At 49.9% G+C, this 19780-nt stretch overlaps 2 protein-coding genes and 2 non-coding genes across 4 annotated transcripts; 2 read left to right on the top strand and 2 right to left on the bottom strand.

Moving 5' to 3' along the window:
- Positions 1 to 3655: 3655 nt before the first annotated feature.
- Positions 3656 to 5202, top strand: LOC111626913. The gene is made up of 2 exons (XM_023370441.1): positions 3656 to 3767; positions 3840 to 5202. Exons 1-2 carry the CDS (start codon positions 3756 to 3758, stop codon positions 4794 to 4796), a joined length of 969 nt encoding a protein of 322 aa, XP_023226209.1. The 5' UTR covers positions 3656 to 3755; the 3' UTR covers positions 4797 to 5202.
- Positions 5203 to 7657: 2455 nt separating this feature from the next.
- On the bottom strand, positions 7658 to 7739 carry Trnas-cga. The gene has a single exon. It is a non-coding gene; the product is annotated as a tRNA-Ser (tRNA).
- Positions 7740 to 13000: 5261 nt separating this feature from the next.
- On the top strand, positions 13001 to 14386 carry LOC111626912. Its single transcript, XM_023370440.1, has 2 exons — positions 13001 to 13063; positions 13136 to 14386. The coding sequence occupies exons 1-2, from the start codon at positions 13052 to 13054 to the stop codon at positions 14090 to 14092; spliced, it is 969 nt and encodes a 322-aa protein (XP_023226208.1). The 5' UTR covers positions 13001 to 13051; the 3' UTR covers positions 14093 to 14386.
- A 2567-nt stretch (positions 14387 to 16953) lies between these two features.
- Positions 16954 to 17035, bottom strand: Trnas-cga. The gene has a single exon. It is a non-coding gene; the product is annotated as a tRNA-Ser (tRNA).
- Between the last annotated feature and the right edge of the window lie 2745 nt (positions 17036 to 19780).

Here is a 19780-nt window from a genome sequence, read left to right as displayed (position 1 = left end):
CTAATTTTATTTATAAATATTTCATTTAATATAAAAAGAATTTAAAAATTAATTTACCAATTTTAAATATGAAAATATGCCAGATTCTGTATTTTCAGATTTCATTTCTTCTTTTACGTTTGCATAAGTATCATTGATAATTGCCAGAAACATGTTCTAAAATTGTAAAATTTTATAATAAAAAAATAAACTATACAAACTATATTAAAATGTACGGTTTAATATGTACTTACCAGTAATACAAAAAACACAAAGAAAACGTATGTTATAAAGTAAAGAGGACCCAAAAGATTATCCACATCTTGTAATTGATAAAAGTCGTATTCACCCAAAATGATTCTTAACAATGTAAAACTATATATATTTTATTAAAAATTAAATTTTAAATATTAATAGTAACAATATCATCAAAATATTTTTTAAAAAATCATAAAAATTGTGGTGAGATAATTAACAATGAATTAAAGTTAATAAAGTGTAATACAGTAGAGCGTCGTTTATCCGAAGGAATTCCAGTCGATAAATTTAAATTTTCGCCAGTGCTGTGGCGCTGCAATCTTTGGCTATGTCTTGGGCTACTCAAATATTTTACGTTTTCGATACTAAATTAACTTCTAAAGTATAATTTTTATTGTTTTTATATTTTTCAATATATTTATTTTGTTCGTACAAAATAAAAAAATAATTTTTAACGATACAATAGTCTTCGTTAGGCTTAACATCGACGAAAATTCAACGCGAAGCGACACGCAACGGAGAAAAATTTCAACACGGGATAAATTAATATATTTTTCCGTACATAATTGGTTATCCGAAAAACAAGTTATCCGAACCACCCCAGTCCCCAATTGATTCGGATAAACGACGCTCTACTGTATATGTAAATTCTATAGGTACTCGACATCACTGGCAAAAAATTGAATAATTAGATAATTTCTAAATCAAAATCGCCCGTTTCTTTACAATATTATTCTCAAATGCTTAAATAATCATTATTTTAATAAAATACGTCATAATTTTAACCCCAAACTGAAAAAAATGAAGAAGTTTAAGCCGAATTTCTACTCGTCAAACTTTTAGACTGGCCAGACGCCGGCTACCGACGGGAAGGTCTTAGAGGAACTACTAGAAAAACTGCCAAGAAAATTCGAGGTCGAAGAAAGTGCAAACACCGAGAGTATTTTAGGCGCGGAATTAATAAAAGGAAAAGGAAACGTAGTAATCGAACAACAAAAATACGTTAAGCGCGTATTAGAGAAGCACGCGATGCCGAGAAGAACTCCGCTCCACCCCGACGTTAAACTAGAGAAATCCACTCGAAACCGCGCGACGAGAAGTTATACCAACAAACGCTAGGCTGGTCGACGTTCCCGGCAACGGGCGCCACACCCGATATAGCGCGCGCGCTAACCCTACTCTCCAAATATATCAAAGACTGGAGAATTATTCGCCCCACCGCGTTAAAAGGCGCACTTAGATATCCGAAGGGAAGACGACGGACGGGACTGCGCTACGTACCAGACGGACTAGATATCGGGGGCCAGCCGGAGAACTCCCCCGGAAGAGCGCGTAACGGGATGCGTATACTCGATAGATAAGAACGTATTAAGTCGGACCTGGAAGCGTCGACTGGCCACGCCGAATTATAGGCCCTAGGAAGCCGCGCCAAAAAAGGGATTTTGATAAAATTCTTCCCGGAAGAGCTATTCGGGGAACCGGAAACGATCCGACCGCTAAGCGATAACCGAGCAAACTCCGCAGCAAACTCCGGCTACACCACCACAACTCCGACCATCTAATTACATCGGTATCCTACGTAAACCGACGGATAGAAGGAGGAACGTTTCGACTCGGAGGCATTGGCCAAACCATTAAACCCACCGAACTTTTTGCCTACGTCAATCCGCCGCACCCGATCCGTGGTTAAAACTCTATGACGCGCTACGCGCGCGAATAACCCCAACCCCATAGAATGGTGACGGAGAGGCGATGGCTACCGACGACCGGAATCGCCGCCGCGTACCAGAGACGAATTTCGTCGGCGAAAGAAGAGACCGGAATCCCTAATAAATCGTCCGGACCGCGGGGCGGAAAGTAAAATTAAAAACTTGCCCGGGTCGATTGGCGGTCTCGAAATAAATCGGTGGCTTTGGGCCGTGGAAAATAAAGCGCTCGGCTCTTAAACGGGGTTTCCCTACAAATATAAATGGCATCCCCTATCCGCCGTCGTCACCCGCCGGGTCTTCCGGCGCAAAGTCGGTAAGTTACTTAAACCAGTTTTGTCTTAAAAGAAGGAAGAACCAAGATTTCTCCCGAAAAAATCCGCGCCTCTTTATTCGGCCACTCTCTCCCTCCTTCCGGCTCCGGCGCTGAACGGAGGAGCGTTTCGGCCAATGGCGGCGGCGGAGGCGCTTCGGTCCCGGAATTATCCGCCCGATTTTAGTCCCGTCGTCACTCGTTTTCTCCGCCCTTTCCCCCGTAACGGAAGCGCGCGGGATGACCCGGGCCTCCGTTTTATTTCGTTACATTTTATACAGTTTACGCATTTTATTATACGTATTCGGAACTTTTCGTCTCTTCCGCTGTATTCGCGGTATCCGTCGTCGGTAAAGACGTAAAGGTTATAAAAGGGTTTGAGTTTTCTCCCGCCTCCGTACCGGGACCGGGAGAGTAAAAATTTCCGGAAAGATGCGGAGGCGACTTACGGACGGCCCCCCAGCCGGGGGGTGGCCGAATATCCCGGGGTCCGTCCGGATATCCTTTCCCTCCGCCTGGCCCAATCTTAACGTCGGGGTGGAAGACTCCGCTCGAATTTTTATTAAAGGGGAAAGTGGAAAATATGGGTCCGACGCCGGGAAAGTAATTAACGCGGGATAAGCGGACGCCCAACCGCCGTCGGGGGACGCCTTTAAAACAATACCGGAAATAATACTCGATTCTCGCCACGGTATTGTTCGTCCGGAGGCCGTCGGGATTTTCGAGGACGAAGGCGACTTTCCTTTCCTTTCTAAACAAACACGTTTGGCGCTCCGGTCCACTCCCAGTTTTTTCCCTAAAAAGTAAAGGACGTTGGACGCTTCCCGACGTCTTCCTTAAATTCCCTTTGGCATTCCTTGTCTTTTCATTAAAAACTCTCCGTGGCTTTGGCCCGGCGGATCTTCCCTTCGGGCCCCTCTCGGCCCGCCACTCGTGTATTTATAACCCGACGGAGAAAAGGCCTTCCCTCTATTTTTCTCCGAAACGGCGTTCGAACGTAACTACCGGAAACGGCGTTAAAACGAGTCGACCTCGACCGGGTTCGATGCCGCCCGACGAATTATTTCGAGCGTGAGAAGCGTCGCGGCCGTCGGCGTGACCACGCAATTTCCGCGCGCCGTTTTCTTGCCCCCGGTCGAAGCCGCAAACTTCTCCGAACACAAAACCAATTTCCGTATTTGGAGGGCATCCGACGTCCGAGAGGAAGAAACGGAAGTTTGCCCGTCCGCGGACGGGGAGGTCGGCGTCGAATATGGAGGTTCGACCTCGAGAATAACCATACGGAACCGGAGTGGGTAATGTCCGGCGGGGGAAGGTAGATAACTCGCTTTTCCAAAGCCAGAACTGGGTCAAGATCTGCGGGACCGTACGGGATTAGACCGCAAGGTCGAGTGGCCGCCCCACCCGGACGGGTGGTCGTCGTATATAAGAGCGTTTAGACCCCCTCCGCCACATTTTGGAAATATCGTTTCCGAACCTCCGTCTCCGCTCTCTCGACCATGCGATTCCTGGTAAGTACCGTCCTTCGACCTGGCTTTTTCTTTGTTTACGCCGTTGGCTCCAAGGATTCTCGTCTTTTTTAGATACTGTTGAGCTTCCTGGCCGCCGCCAGGGCCGGAGACGACAGCTTCTCCATCGGATTGGGCGTCCTGGCCCCTTCCTACAGCCAGAGAGTGGGTCCCGACGGATCGGTCAAAGTCAACTTCGACCAGCAGAAGAACGGATTCTCCTACAGCGTGACCAACGGGGCCTCCCCCACCTCCAACGTCCAGCAGCAGACGGCGGTGGCCAAGGACGGCCTGGGAGGACACACCATCACCCACCAGGCTCGGGCCGCCCACACCGACCCCTTCTCCGGGGCGACGGCGCTGAAACACAAGGAACACTCCTTCCACATCAATCCCTACCTGGGACGGGCCGCCGTCCACACCAACGCCGCCGCCGGACAGCTCAATCCTCTCTTGGGACAGGCCTCTTTCGCCCAGAACACGCACAACGCCCAGATAGCCCCCGGCCACTCGGCGGTGGCCGATACCGCTTCCAGGGCGGCCATCTCTCCCTTCGGTAACTCGGCCGCCCACTCCGTCCGGGCGGCCCAGGCCCAGGCCCTGCCCGGAGGGGTGGCCTTCGGGACCCACGCCGCCGACAACTCCCACGCCTCCCTGGCCGGATACGGCACCTTCGGACACGCCTCGGTCCAAAACGCCAACGGCTTCCAGGGTCCGGGCTACGGCGCCGTCAGCGCCGTCGGACATTCCGCCCAAGGTGCCTACGACGCCCACGGATTCGGCCAGACCCTGCAGCAGGGCTACAGGAACGACGGCGGATACAACGCTCACCTGGGACTGGCCGGATCCGACCAGACCCTGTACTCTCGGCAGGCGTCGCACGATCCCTACGGAAACTACGGAGCCGTCACCCACTCCGCCCACTCCGCCCAGGCCGGACACTTGGGCCCCAGTTACGCCTCCTACTACCAGGCTCCCGCAGTGCACAATTCCATACACGCTGGATACGGACCGGCCAAAGCCTACTACTGATCTCCGCGCCCCTCCGGTCCGTCTCCCTCTTTCTCCCTCTCCTTTCCTCTGTAAATAGTATTGTCTATTTATTGACCACAGACGAAGATCCTACGTGTGAATTTGGTTTTTTCTCTTTCCTCGCCTCCTTTTCCGTCCAATAAAGAACTTAGAAACTCCGCTTCCGACTCTTCCCTTTCTCTTCTCTCGCCGACTTACGTAACGTCGGCCGCGGCCGGGCGGCGCGACTCGGGTGCGCCACCCATTTTCCGTAGAGAAACCGAGGTCGACGGCGCGTTACCGGTTTCGCGGCCAGGCGCGCGTCATTAAGAGACGGAGACTATTTTCGTAGGTTTTATTGATAAACGAATTTCCAAGGCCGCCGATCAGCGGCGCCCGTGGCCGCCCCGGTGTCCGGCGTACTTCTTTCCCACCACGTGCTTGACCCCCCACTTGAAGTGGCCGTGGTGGTCGGTCTTGACGTAAGTGTAGACGGGCCCCAGCACTCCGCCTCCGCTCCTCTTGACGCGGATGGCCGCCTCTCCGGGCGGAGGAAAAAACGGAAGAACCTCCGAAGGTCGACGGTCGACCGCTTCCGGTCGGGTCAGAACGGCGGCCGCCAGACAGAAGAAGACGAGGGCCTGAAAAGGGCGAAAGGAGCGATTTAAGAGGCGGCAGAGAAAAAAGAAAGAAGAAAGCCTTACCCGGACGAGAACGTGCATGTCGGTCGAGGCGGGAAGACGGGCCACGGAGCGGCGGGCCTTTCTTATAAGGGAGGCGAAACTAGGAGAGCGTGAAGAAGCGCCGACCCCGTTTCTCCGTCGGCCGGGGACGTCTCGGACCGGCTCCCCCTTCTTCGCGCTCTACTAGGCGGCCTAAGGGGATCGACCCGTCGACGGCCCCCGAGACCCACCCCACCGGGGCAGAAAAGCCGGGATCCTCCCGTAACGAGTCGCGTTTCGTAGAAATTGGCGGGAGAAGACGCGCTAATTTCGAAGAGAATTAACGGATTTAAGCGCGAGTTAATAGGGCTACGCTCAGTTTGGCCGGAGTTAAGTATAAAAGGAAAGGTAAATCGGGTCGAGTCATCCGGCCGTCGGGGCTAAGGACGGATCGTCCCTTAATTAAACGGCTACTTATTTTTATCCGCAGTGCCGTTGCACCTCGAAAGTATAATGGCCCGCCGGCGGTACAAAATACGGAGCTTTTTGCGCGCGGGTGGCGACGGACGGTGGGAAAAAAATTACCGGTGGCCCGTGGCGACCTCCTTGTCCGGCCTGGCGTTTAGGTCAACTTTTCCACTCCCGGTTCTATGCCCGGGATAACGCCAACCTATTTTAACGGATCGGTCGACGATCGAACCCCGTTATTACGTCCGGGGCCAAGTAGACGGGGATCCGGCCATTTCCACCTTAACTAATCGGTTAATTTTCTACCGCATTTTAAAGTCGGGAAAAATTTCCCACCGAAAGTTAATAGAAGAATTAAGCTGGATTCCGTCGAATTTTAAGCTCCTCGTCCGCCGGTAAAAGAATTTTTTGCCTAGAAGAAGCGGTAAATCTTAAACGCGCGTAATCAAACGGGTGACCTTCGGCATACAAAATATCGGTTAACACCGCCGTCCGCGTATTCCGCCGGTCGGGCCACCCCGCAAAATGTTTGCCACCACCACGGCTTTTTGCGGGGGTGGCGGGGCTCCGCCTGGCCAGGGGAAAGCCGGATACGGTAGCCCGGGCCAGCAAATTTTTCAATGGGTAAAGAATATTTTGCTAACGTCGCCGGGCCTACTCGTTTCGTGGCCGGACGTAATTCGGGGGGAGAGCCCGTCCGAGAAAAACGGCATATTTTAAGACGAGGGGAGAGAGATTCGGGCACGAAGTACAGCGATTCCCAACGGCCGAGTACCCCGTCTGTGCCATTCGCATTCCACCCGCGATCGATGGAAATTTGCCGACGCTTCGTAAACGGACCAAGCGAAGAGACGGGAAAAGGCCGCGGGCAACTAACGAAAGATCTATTATATTTGCGAACAACTGGAAAAAGCTGGCGAAAAGAGAAGTCGACCGACAGAAGCCAGACATACGCGGATAAATATTGAAAATTCCTAAGAAATTGCAATTTCCCGGAACAGCTTACTTTCCGGGCCATTTAAGTAAATTCCGCCCCGGCCATTTACGATTGGGTACGAGTCGACTTACGACCAAGGTTGTTCGTTATCATTTTTTTCTTTCGACCGGGGGAATCGCATCCGATCAAACTTTCGATAAATATTTTTTTGTTTTGGCGCCCCTTCTTATTTCTTGCCCGTTTTAAGTAACGCAATTTCTTACTAGGCTAAACCAATTTTTTATAGAATAATTACGTACACCGTACACGATATACCAAACACGGGAATTCCCAACCTTTCTGACCCGCCATCCCCGTCGATCTTAGCTATAAATATATATCTAACGGCCTTCTACGTAATTTTTAAAAGGCCTTTTTCTATATTTATTTCCGAGCAGAAAAATGTGTAAAATTTTAAATAGTTCTGAATGGTTTTTTATATTTACAAAATTAAAACGCCTCGCGCGCCATCCACGCTTTTCTCCGCCGGTGCCACCCCGGAGGAAACGATGGCGTCGCTTCCGCTCGACTTTAACCCCGCCTCGTTCGTCTTCCGGTCGAAGAATCGATAAAATCTTCGTTCCCCGTCCGGCGCGATTTCCTCCCTCGGGCCACCCGCGGATTCTCCGCCGTCGGTGGCGCCATCTACGGGCCGATCGGGCCACGCCGCCTTTTAAGAGGAAAGAAAAAAGGGCGGAAGGGGTCGAGGCGAAATATTTCCCACGGGCGGGCGGCGGGGAAGGAGACCGAAAAAAAAGAAAGAGAAAAAAAAATACCGCAGCCGACAGGATTCGAACCTGTGCGGGGATACCCCATTGGATTTCGAGTCCAACGCCTTAACCACTCGGCCACGACTGCCATCGGGCGTCCATCGTCGCTTCGGCGTTATTTATCGCCTCTCTCCCTCCGTCCCCACCTTCTCGGGCCGGCGGATTCCGGGAAGACTCGGTCGCCCGCCGCCCGGGGCCGGGGAAACCCCGCAAGAACGTCGTCCGAAGAGGAAAAGTTTGGCCGGACCGCATCGGAAGTAATTCCTCTTCTTCCCCCCACCCGGAGAGGGGGTCCGACTCCTTCTCCTCTTCCCCGGAGTTTCCAGTTTTTTATACCCGGTTTTTTGTTTTCGGACCGGGCAGACGCCCGGGAACCATCGGATTCCGGAAATACGTAATAAAAATAAACGTAATAAGGCGAAGGGCGCGATCTGGCCACGGAAAAATCTAAACCCGGGTTATTTTGTCAGGTGGAAAAGCCCCGAGCGCGGACTAAAGATGACGTACGAATTGAAGATAATGGTAAATTCCGCCCCGTTCGATGGAAATGAGACGCTCCTCCGTCTGAAGTGGCCGCGGGCGTTGACTTCTAACGGACTTATCGATCGGAGTCCGACGATTATCCGTTTTGACGGAAGACGGGCCGATACTCCCACACCCGATTCCAATTAATCCGTCGAACTTAACGAAACCGGTAAAGAAATGAATTAAAGTTAGGTCGGGTGGTAAGCTCGGCTAATTAAGTGCCGCGGTCTTCCGCTCGATATAACCGGTAGCTTAACTTTCTCGGTCGCGTTAAAATGTCGGTGGCGCCATCTAGCGATACCTTATTTTAAAAACTTTTTATATTTTTTAATTATTATAAGCTGACANCGTCACGCTACGGCGAGGTAGGCGACCTATCGTCTGTTTAGTACTGTAATTTTATACATTTCTTGTGAAAGAAACATTTCTTATTTAACGGCCATAAAAATTATTTATATTAATGATGTCTCCAAAGGTCAACGAAGTTTTCGCAGAAAAATAATATCAGAAATCGCGGCAGCAATTTGATGCGCTGTTCCGCGACGAAACCAAGCTTTAGCAACGAGCGTAGTCAAAGGGTACACACTCGGTAAGTAATCCTACAATTTTTTGTTTATAGCGTAGTTTATACGGATTATTTTTAAAAAAATATACGTATTTTGGAAATGTTGAATCGAATTAGTCTAGAATCGATTAATTTTATGAAAGAAAACCTTTCAAACAGCCGTAGTCCGTAAACTATGATTCCTACAAAATTGATTCATAAAGAACGGAACGTATCTACCGTCTTATAGGGGGATCTACTGTATATGGTTAATAAGGATCTTTTTTAAGCTTACAAACAAATAAATTTTAGTTTTTAATATAGTACAGAAAAAGTAATCTAAATTTACGAATGCGTGTACTGTAAATACAGTACATACTTGTAAATGTATATATTTTAATACGATTTATATGCTTTAAACACTTTTCTAGCGATACTACGACTTCAATATTTGTGGCGGACGGACGTAAAGTCGAATAAAATGACTTAAACTCGATTTTTATTTTTCCATATACTTTTTTGACAAACGACGTATAATCGGGAAGACGTAAGTCGAGGTATACCCGTATATGGAACAACCCAAAAGCAAGTACGCAAATCGAATCAAGCCGTATACGGATTAAAGCAGAGCGGTGGGATCTGATAACAAACACTTAACACATCCAATCTGACAAGTGTGTACCGTACATCTATAAACCGGGTACTAGGAAGGTTATCCTAGGAAAGAACTAGACTATAACTAGAGAGTTCGAACGTTAAACTCGTGCGGCAAGCGGAAGTACGCGTTTGACGTTTGAACTCCGAGTAAAACACGTCGCGGGATATTGTCGAAAAATGGCCGAAACGTTTAACGAGCGGGAATGTTACCGGCGAAGGTAAATAAACAAATGAAACTATTTTAAAGTATTTATAGGATGTTTAATAACGCTAAATAATTACTTTCGACTTTAATTAGCGTGGCTTCTCCTCCCGTACGATATTTCTCACCGCATACCTTTGTCCGGGGAAGCAATGGCTTACGTAAATCCCAAAGCGGCTGGGGAAATTATTTTTGGAAAATTTACAAACGTATTACGCCGATGCCGCGAAAGAACAAACCTACTGTTACAGAATTACGATAAGCTATTACGAAGACAAATACAGTAGAGCGTCGTTTATCCGAAGGAATTCCAGTCGATAAATTTAAATTTTCGCCAGTGCTGTGGCGCTCTAATCTTTGGCTATGTCTTGGGCTACTCAAATATTTTACGTTTTCGATACTAAATTAACTTCTAAAGTATAATTTTTATTGTTTTTATATTTTTCAATATATTTATTTTGTTCGTACAAAATAAAAAAATAATTTTTAACGATACAATAGTCTTCGTTAGGCTTAACATCGACGAAAATTCAACGCGAAGCGACACGCAACGGAGAAAAATTTCAACACGGGATAAATTAATATATTTTTCCGTACATAATTGGTTATCCGAAAAACAAGTTATCCGAACCACCCCAGTCCCCAATTGATTCGGATAAACGACGCTCTACTGTATATGTAAATTCTATAGGTACTAGACATCACTGGCAAAAAATTGAATAATTAGATAATTTCTAAATCAAAATCGCCCGTTTCTTTACAATATTATTCTCAAATGCTTAAATAATCATTATTTTAATAAAATACGTCATAATTTCAACCCCAAACTGAAAAAAATGAAGAAGTTTAAGCCGAATTTCTACTCGTCAAACTTTTAGACTGGCCAGACGCCGGCTACCGACGGGAAGGTCTTAGAGGAACTACTAGAAAAACTGCCAAGAAAATTCGAGGTCGAAGAAAGTGCAAACACCGAGAGTATTTTAGGCGCGGAATTAATAAAAGGAAAAGGAAACGTAGTAATCGAACAACAAAAATACGTTAAGCGCGTATTAGAGAAGCACGCGATGCCGAGAAGAACTCCGCTCCACCCCGACGTTAAACTAGAGAAATCCACTCGAAACCGCGCGACGAGAAGTTATACCAACAAACGCTAGGCTGGTCGACGTTCCCGGCAACGGGCGCCACATCCGATATAGCGCGCGCGCTAACCCTACTCTCCAAATATATCAAAGACTGGAGAATTATTCGCCCCACCGCGTTAAAAGGCGCACTTAGATATCCGAAGGGAAGACGACGGACGGGACTGCGCTACGTACCAGACGGACTAGATATCGGGGGCCAGCCGGAGAACTCCCCCGGAAGAGCGCGTAACGGGATGCGTATACTCGATAGATAAGAACGTATTAAGTCGGACCTGGAAGCGTCGACTGGCCACGCCGAATTATAGGCCCTAGGAAGCCGCGCCAAAAAAGGGATTTTGATAAAATTCTTCCCGGAAGAGCTATTCGGGGAACCGGAAACGATCCGACCGCTAAGCGATAACCGAGCAAACTCCGCAGCAAACTCCGGCTACACCACCACAACTCCGACCATCTAATTACATCGGTATCCTACGTAAATCCGCCGCACCCGATCCGTGGTTAAAACTCTATGACGCGCTACGCGCGCGAATAACCCCAACCCCATAGAATGGTGACGGAGAGGCGATGGCTACCGACGACCGGAATCGCCGCCGCGTACCAGAGACGAATTTCGTCGGCGAAAGAAGAGACCGGAATCCCTAATAAATCGTCCGGACCGCGGGGCGGAAAGTAAAATTAAAAACTTGCCCGGGTCGATTGGCGGTCTCGAAATAAATCGGTGGCTTTGGGCCGTGGAAAATAAAGCGCTCGGCTCTTAAACGGGGTTTCCCTACAAATATAAATGGCATCCCCTATCCGCCGTCGTCACCCGCCGGGTCTTCCGGCGCAAAGTCGGTAAGTTACTTAAACCAGTTTTGTCTTAAAAGAAGGAAGAACCAAGATTTCTCCCGAAAAAATCCGCGCCTCTTTATTCGGCCACTCTCTCCCTCCTTCCGGCTCCGGCGCTGAACGGAGGAGCGTTTCGGCCAATGGCGGCGGCGGAGGCGCTTCGGTCCCGGAATTATCCGCCCGATTTTAGTCCCGTCGTCACTCGTTTTCTCCGCCCTTTCCCCCGTAACGGAAGCGCGCGGGATGACCCGGGCCTCCGTTTTATTTCGTTACATTTTATACAGTTTACGCATTTTATTATACGTATTCGGAACTTTTCGTCTCTTCCGCTGTATTCGCGGTATCCGTCGTCGGTAAAGACGTAAAGGTTATAAAAGGGTTTGAGTTTTCTCCCGCCTCCGTACCGGGACCGGGAGAGTAAAAATTTCCGGAAAGATGCGGAGGCGACTTACGGACGGCCCCCCAGCCGGGGGGTGGCCGAATATCCCGGGGTCCGTCCGGATATCCTTTCCCTCCGCCTGGCCCAATCTTAACGTCGGGGTGGAAGACTCCGCTCGAATTTTTATTAAAGGGGAAAGTGGAAAATATGGGTCCGACGCCGGGAAAGTAATTAACGCGGGATAAGCGGACGCCCAACCGCCGTCGGGGGACGCCTTTAAAACAATACCGGAAATAATACTCGATTCTCGCCACGGTATTGTTCGTCCGGAGGCCGTCGGGATTTTCGAGGACGAAGGCGACTTTCCTTTCCTTTCTAAACAAACACGTTTGGCGCTCCGGTCCACTCCCAGTTTTTTCCCTAAAAAGTAAAGGACGTTGGACGCTTCCCGACGTCTTCCTTAAATTCCCTTTGGCATTCCTTGTCTTTTCATTAAAAACTCTCCGTGGCTTTGGCCCGGCGGATCTTCCCTTCGGGCCCCTCTCGGCCCGCCACTCGTGTATTTATAACCCGACGGAGAAAAGGCCTTCCCTCTATTTTTCTCCGAAACGGCGTTCGAACGTAACTACCGGAAACGGCGTTAAAACGAGTCGACCTCGACCGGCTTCGATGCCGCCCGACGAATTATTTCGAGCGTGAGAAGCGTCGCGGCCGTCGGCGTGACCACGCAATTTCCGCGCGCCGTTTTCTTGCCCCCGGTCGAAGCCGCAAACTTCTCCGAACACAAAACCAATTTCCGTATTTGGAGGGCATCCGACGTCCGAGAGGAAGAAACGGAAGTTTGCCCGTCCGCGGACGGGGAGGTCGGCGTCGAATATGGAGGTTCGACCTCGAGAATAACCATACGGAACCGGAGTGGGTAATGTCCGGCGGGGGAAGGTAGATAACTCGCTTTTCCAAAGCCAGAACTGGGTCAAGATCTGCGGGACCGTACGGGATTAGACCGCAAGGTCGAGTGGCCGCCCCACCCGGACGGGTGGTCGTCGTATATAAGAGCGTTTAGACCCCCTCCGCCACATTTTGGAAATATCGTTTCCGAACCTCCGTCTCCGCTCTCTCGACCATGCGATTCCTGGTAAGTACCGTCCTTCGACCTGGCTTTTTCTTTGTTTACGCCGTTGGCTCCAAGGATTCTCGTCTTTTTTAGATACTGTTGAGCTTCCTGGCCGCCGCCAGGGCCGGAGACGACAGCTTCTCCATCGGATTGGGCGTCCTGGCCCCTTCCTACAGCCAGAGAGTGGGTCCCGACGGATCGGTCAAAGTCAACTTCGACCAGCAGAAGAACGGATTCTCCTACAGCGTGACCAACGGGGCCTCCCCCACCTCCAACGTCCAGCAGCAGACGGCGGTGGCCAAGGACGGCCTGGGAGGACACACCATCACCCACCAGGCTCGGGCCGCCCACACCGACCCCTTCTCCGGGGCGACGGCGCTGAAACACAAGGAACACTCCTTCCACATCAATCCCTACCTGGGACGGGCCGCCGTCCACACCAACGCCGCCGCCGGACAGCTCAATCCTCTCTTGGGACAGGCCTCTTTCGCCCAGAACACGCACAACGCCCAGATAGCCCCCGGCCACTCGGCGGTGGCCGATACCGCTTCCAGGGCGGCCATCTCTCCCTTCGGTAACTCGGCCGCCCACTCCGTCCGGGCGGCCCAGGCCCAGGCCCTGCCCGGAGGGGTGGCCTTCGGGACCCACGCCGCCGACAACTCCCACGCCTCCCTGGCCGGATACGGCACCTTCGGACACGCCTCGGTCCAAAACGCCAACGGCTTCCAGGGTCCGGGCTACGGCGCCGTCAGCGCCGTCGGACATTCCGCCCAAGGTGCCTACGACGCCCACGGATTCGGCCAGACCCTGCAGCAGGGCTACAGGAACGACGGCGGATACAACGCTCACCTGGGACTGGCCGGATCCGACCAGACCCTGTACTCTCGGCAGGCGTCGCACGATCCCTACGGAAACTACGGAGCCGTCACCCACTCCGCCCACTCCGCCCAGGCCGGACACTTGGGCCCCAGTTACGCCTCCTACTACCAGGCTCCCGCAGTGCACAATTCCATACACGCTGGATACGGACCGGCCAAAGCCTACTACTGATCTCCGCGCCCCTCCGGTCCGTCACCCTCTTTCTCCCTCTCCTTTCCTCTGTAAATAGTATTGTCTATTTATTGACCACAGACGAAGATCCTACGTGTGAATTTGGTTTTTTCTCTTTCCTCGCCTCCTTTTCCGTCCAATAAAGAACTTAGAAACTCCGCTTCCGACTCTTCCCTTTCTCTTCTCTCGCCGACTTACGTAACGTCGGCCGCGGCCGGGCGGCGCGACTCGGGTGCGCCACCCATTTTCCGTAGAGAAACCGAGGTCGACGGCGCGTTACCGGTTTCGCGGCCAGGCGCGCGTCATTAAGAGACGGAGACTATTTTCGTAGGTTTTATTGATAAACGAATTTCCAAGGCCGCCGATCAGCGGCGCCCGTGGCCGCCCCGGTGTCCGGCATACTTCTTTCCCACCACGTGCTTGACCCCCCACTTGAAGTGGCCGTGGTGGTCGGTCTTGACGTAAGTGTAGACGGGCCCCAGCACTCCGCCTCCGCTCCTCTTGACGCGGATGGCCGCCTCTCCGGGCGGAGGAAAAAACGGAAGAACCTCCGAAGGTCGACGGTCGACCGCTTCCGGTCGGGTCAGAACGGCGGCCGCCAGACAGAAGAAGACGAGGGCCTGAAAAGGGCGAAAGGAGCGATTTAAGAGGCGGCAGAGAAAAAAGAAAGAAGAAAGCCTTACCCGGACGAGAACGTGCATGTCGGTCGAGGCGGGAAGACGGGCCACGGAGCGGCGGGCCTTTCTTATAAGGGAGGCGAAACTAGGAGAGCGTGAAGAAGCGCCGACCCCGTTTCTCCGTCGGCCGGGGACGTCTCGGACCGGCTCCCCCTTCTTCGCGCTCTACTAGGCGGCCTAAGGGGATCGACCCGTCGACGGCCCCCGAGATCCACCCCACCGGGGCAGAAAAGCCGGGATCCTCCCGTAACGAGTCGCGTTTCGTAGAAATTGGCGGGAGAAGACGCGCTAATTTCGAAGAGAATTAACGGATTTAAGCGCGAGTTAATAGGGCTACGCTCAGTTTGGCCGGAGTTAAGTATAAAAGGAAAGGTAAATCGGGTCGAGTCATCCGGCCGTCGGGGCTAAGGACGGATCGTCCCTTAATTAAACGGCTACTTATTTTTATCCGCAGTGCCGTTGCACCTCGAAAGTATAATGGCCCGCCGGCGGTACAAAATACGGAGCTTTTTGCGCGCGGGTGGCGACGGACGGTGGGAAAAAAATTACCGGTGGCCCGTGGCGACCTCCTTGTCCGGCCTGGCGTTTAGGTCAACTTTTCCACTCCCGGTTCTATGCCCGGGATAACGCCAACCTATTTTAACGGATCGGTCGACGATCGAACCCCGTTATTACGTCCGGGGCCAAGTAGACGGGGATCCGGCCATTTCCACCTTAACTAATCGGTTAATTTTCTACCGCATTTTAAAGTCGGGAAAAATTTCCCACCGAAAGTTAATAGAAGAATTAAGCTGGATTCCGTCGAATTTTAAGCTCCTCGTCCGCCGGTAAAAGAATTTTTTGCCTAGAAGAAGCGGTAAATCTTAAAAGCGCGTAATCAAACGGGTGACCTTCGGCATACAAAATATCGGTTAACACCGCCGTCCGCGTATTCCGCCGGTCGGGCCACCCCGCAAAATGTTTGCCACCACCACGGCTTTTTGCGGGGGTGGCGGGGCTCCGCCTGGCCAGGGGAAAGCCGGATACGGTAGCCCGGGCCAGCAAATTTTTCAATGGGTAAAGAATATTTTGCTAACGTCGCCGGGCCTACTCGTTTCGTGGCCGGACGTAATTCGGGGGGAGAGCCCGTCCGAGAAAAACGGCATATTTTAAGACGAGGGGAGAGAGATTCGGGCACGAAGTACAGCGATTCCCAACGGCCGAGTACCCCGTCTGTGCCATTCGCATTCCACCCGCGATCGATGGAAATTTGCCGACGCTTCGTAAACGGACCAAGCGAAGAGACGGGAAAAGGCCGCGGGCAACTAACGAAAGATCTATTATATTTGCGAACAACTGGAAAAAGCTGGCGAAAAGAGAAGTCGACCGACAGAAGCCAGACATACGCGGATAAATATTGAAAATTCCTAAGAAATTGCAATTTCCCGGAACAGCTTACTTTCCGGGCCATTTAAGTAAATTCCGCCCCGGCCATTTACGATTGGGTACGAGTCGACTTACGACCAAGGTTGTTCGTTATCATTTTTTTCTTTCGACCGGGGGAATCGCATCCGATCAAACTTTCGATAAATATTTTTTTGTTTTGGCGCCCCTTCTTATTTCTTGCCCGTTTTAAGTAACGCAATTTCTTACTAGGCTAAACCAATTTTTTATAGAATAATTACGTACACCGTACACGATATACCAAACACGGGAATTCCCAACCTTTCTGACCCGCCATCCCCGTCGATCTTAGCTATAAATATATATCTAACGGCCTTCTACGTAATTTTTAAAAGGCCTTTTTCTATATTTATTTCCGAGCAGAAAAATGTGTAAAATTTTAAATAGTTCTGAATGGTTTTTTATATTTACAAAATTAAAACGCCTCGCGCGCCATCCACGCTTTTCTCCGCCGGTGCCACCCCGGAGGAAACGATGGCGTCGCTTCCGCTCGACTTTAACCCCGCCTCGTTCGTCTTCCGGTCGAAGAATCGATAAAATCTTCGTTCCCCGTCCGGCGCGATTTCCTCCCTCGGGCCACCCGCGGATTCTCCGCCGTCGGTGGCGCCATCTACGGGCCGATCGGGCCACGCCGCCTTTTAAGAGGAAAGAAAAAAGGGCGGAAGGGGTCGAGGCGAAATATTTCCCACGGGCGGGCGGCGGGGAAGGAGACCGAAAAAAAAGAAAGAGAAAAAAAAATACCGCAGCCGACAGGATTCGAACCTGTGCGGGGATACCCCATTGGATTTCGAGTCCAACGCCTTAACCACTCGGCCACGACTGCCATCGGGCGTCCATCGTCGCTTCGGCGTTATTTATCGCCTCTCTCCCTCCGTCCCCACCTTCTCGGGCCGGCGGATTCCGGGAAGACTCGGTCGCCCGCCGCCCGGGGCCGGGGAAACCCCGCAAGAACGTCGTCCGAAGAGGAAAAGTTTGGCCGGACCGCATCGGATGTAATTCCTCTTCTTCCCCCCACCCGGAGAGGGGGTCCGACTCCTTCTCCTCTTCCCCGGAGTTTCCAGTTTTTTATACCCGGTTTTTTGTTTTCGGACCGGGCAGACGCCCGGGAACCATCGGATTCCGGAAATACGTAATAAAAATAAACGTAATAAGGCGAAGGGCGCGATCTGGCCACGGAAAAATCTAAACCCGGGTTATTTTGTCAGGTGGAAAAGCCCCGAGCGCGGACTAAAGATGACGTACGAATTGAAGATAATGGTAAATTCCGCCCCGTTCGATGGAAATGAGACGCTCCTCCGTCTGAAGTGGCCGCGGGCGTCGACTTCTAACGGACTTATCGATCGGAGTCCGACGATTATCCGTTTTGACGGAAGACGGGCCGATACTCCCACACCCGATTCCAATTAATCCGTCGAACTTAACGAAACCGGTAAAGAAATGAATTAAAGTTAGGTCGGGTGGTAAGCTCGGCTAATTAAGTGCCGCGGTCTTCCGCTCGATATAACCGGTAGCTTAACTTTCTCGGTCGCGTTAAAATGTCGGTGGCGCCATCTAGCGATACCTTATTTTAAAAACTTTTTATATTTTTTAATTATTATAAAATGACAAAAAAGGTAGAGGCTGGTTTTATAAAAAGTCGTAAATGCTAATAACCGGTAAAATCGTCATTAAGTCCGACCTTACTCCGGATACGACGCGCCATCCCTCTATCTCCCCATTCCCTCCAACTTTAACCGCTAATATCATCCGTCCTCCTAATAAACAAACCTTCCCGAAAAATTTCAGAAATTTTCGACGAAAAAGCACCGATGTTATTAAGCTTCAAACGGAGCCAACGAAATCGTGCCCCCCCCCACACACACACTAACGTCGAGAATTCTTCCCGCTTAGACAGGTTTCCATTTTATTAAAATTCAGGTTTACCGTGCGTTAAATCGACTGCGGGGCCATCCGTTACCGGGTTTTGTTACAAAAAAAGTCTATATTGATTAAGAAAGAAAATCTGGCGCCATAACTCGTATATAAGGAGCATCGGTGCTATTAAATTTTGGGAGTTAGAGGTGGAGAGGGCGAGGGAGATACGGGAGATGGCGCGTCGTATCCGCAGAGGGGTCGGCTTTACGAAAATTTTACCGGTTATAGTTAAGTTTGCACTCGGCGGACGTCACCTACTTACATTAAAGTTTAAAATTAAAAACTCGACTATATTTCGGGTATATTTCCATTTATTATATAATGCCATCGTTTCCTACCTCTCATCCTTACATTTTTATACACTTTTTGTCGACTTTGTCAGTTTGTCTCGGTCAGATTAAAACTTAATTTTCACTCGATGGCAAATTAAATGCTAAACCGAGAAGAATTTTCGTGGTTCGGTGTCGAATTTCACAATCCCAGTGTTTTGCCAACCCCCGCGTTTCCAGACTCCCCCAAAAATTCCGTGGACTCGCGCGTGAAGGCGTCTACTTCGTTTAATATCTCGGGTTGTGGGTAAAGATTAAGAAACGAAATTCGGCACGGTAGCTAATAAATTTTGGTGGTTAACGTCGAGAAGGCGGCCGCGGGTCTTCCAGTCCAATCACACTCCATTGTACTCATTTACGGTTTTTTTTTTTATAATGAAAACGCTTCCCTACCCTATAAATTAAGTCTTGCCATCTTGTAATTATTAAAAATATAGCGTTTTTATAACGAACTCTCCTAACGGATTTTACTTACTTAATACGATTAATAATTTAAAAGTTATTTTTAAATAAAATCTTGTATCAGCCGGAAAAGTTAAGCAACTCGTCGCTAGTTTTTTTCTTGTCGATAAAAGAGAAATTTCCAATATTGCGCCCAATTATTACCGCGTAAGCCAACTTAGTCCGAGAACGGATTATGATAGGGATGCGCCACTCGGCTTTCCTGCGGCTTCCAAAGGGCGCCGAGTTTACGTTCGATAGGACGAAGGGAAGAAATCCAGTGGCGTACCGTGGGTGTCAGCCGCCCGGGGCGGAGGAAAATTTCGCCCCCTCTTATTTAGGTATTTCAATTTAAAAGACCAAAATTCAGTTTTGTCACAGAACGAGCGATGAAAAATTCGGTGGTAGTGCAGCGACCTGTTTACGATAGTTCTATCGGATATTAACTTAGTGGCGTATATGAACGCGAATGAATCGTACAAGCAAAACAGAAAAAAAAAATGAACAGGTTCGATTTCCTCGGATGAAAAAATTACTAGTTCACTCGGACGGCCAGCCGATTCCCGGTCTGTCCGGACGATATCGTACTGCCAAGTATAGATTAGGATGTTTCAAATTTTTACAAGATATTATTATTATTTATTGTGAAATTTTGCTGCCCCATAAAAAGTGCCGCCCCCACTACGGTACGCCACTGAAGAAATCGTTGTTGTTCCGCTGTTTTTTGTAAAAATTATAAAAATAAAAAGCCTGGTTTAGCACTTTTTACGTTTCCAAAAGATGTAAAATGATATTTTGGTACAAAATATGCTGGACAAACACGCAAATATTTGAATCCGTTTATGTTATTTTATTAAAATCGGCAATTATTTATTGTCACGTTG

This window comes from Centruroides sculpturatus, unplaced genomic scaffold (assembly GCF_000671375.1).
Source record: "Centruroides sculpturatus isolate CEXI.00-Female unplaced genomic scaffold, Cexi_2.0 scaffold328, whole genome shotgun sequence".
Taxonomy (NCBI): domain Eukaryota; kingdom Metazoa; phylum Arthropoda; class Arachnida; order Scorpiones; family Buthidae; genus Centruroides; species Centruroides sculpturatus.
Note: the sequence above shows the minus strand (reverse complement) of the source record. Positions and strands in the feature narration are given on the sequence as shown.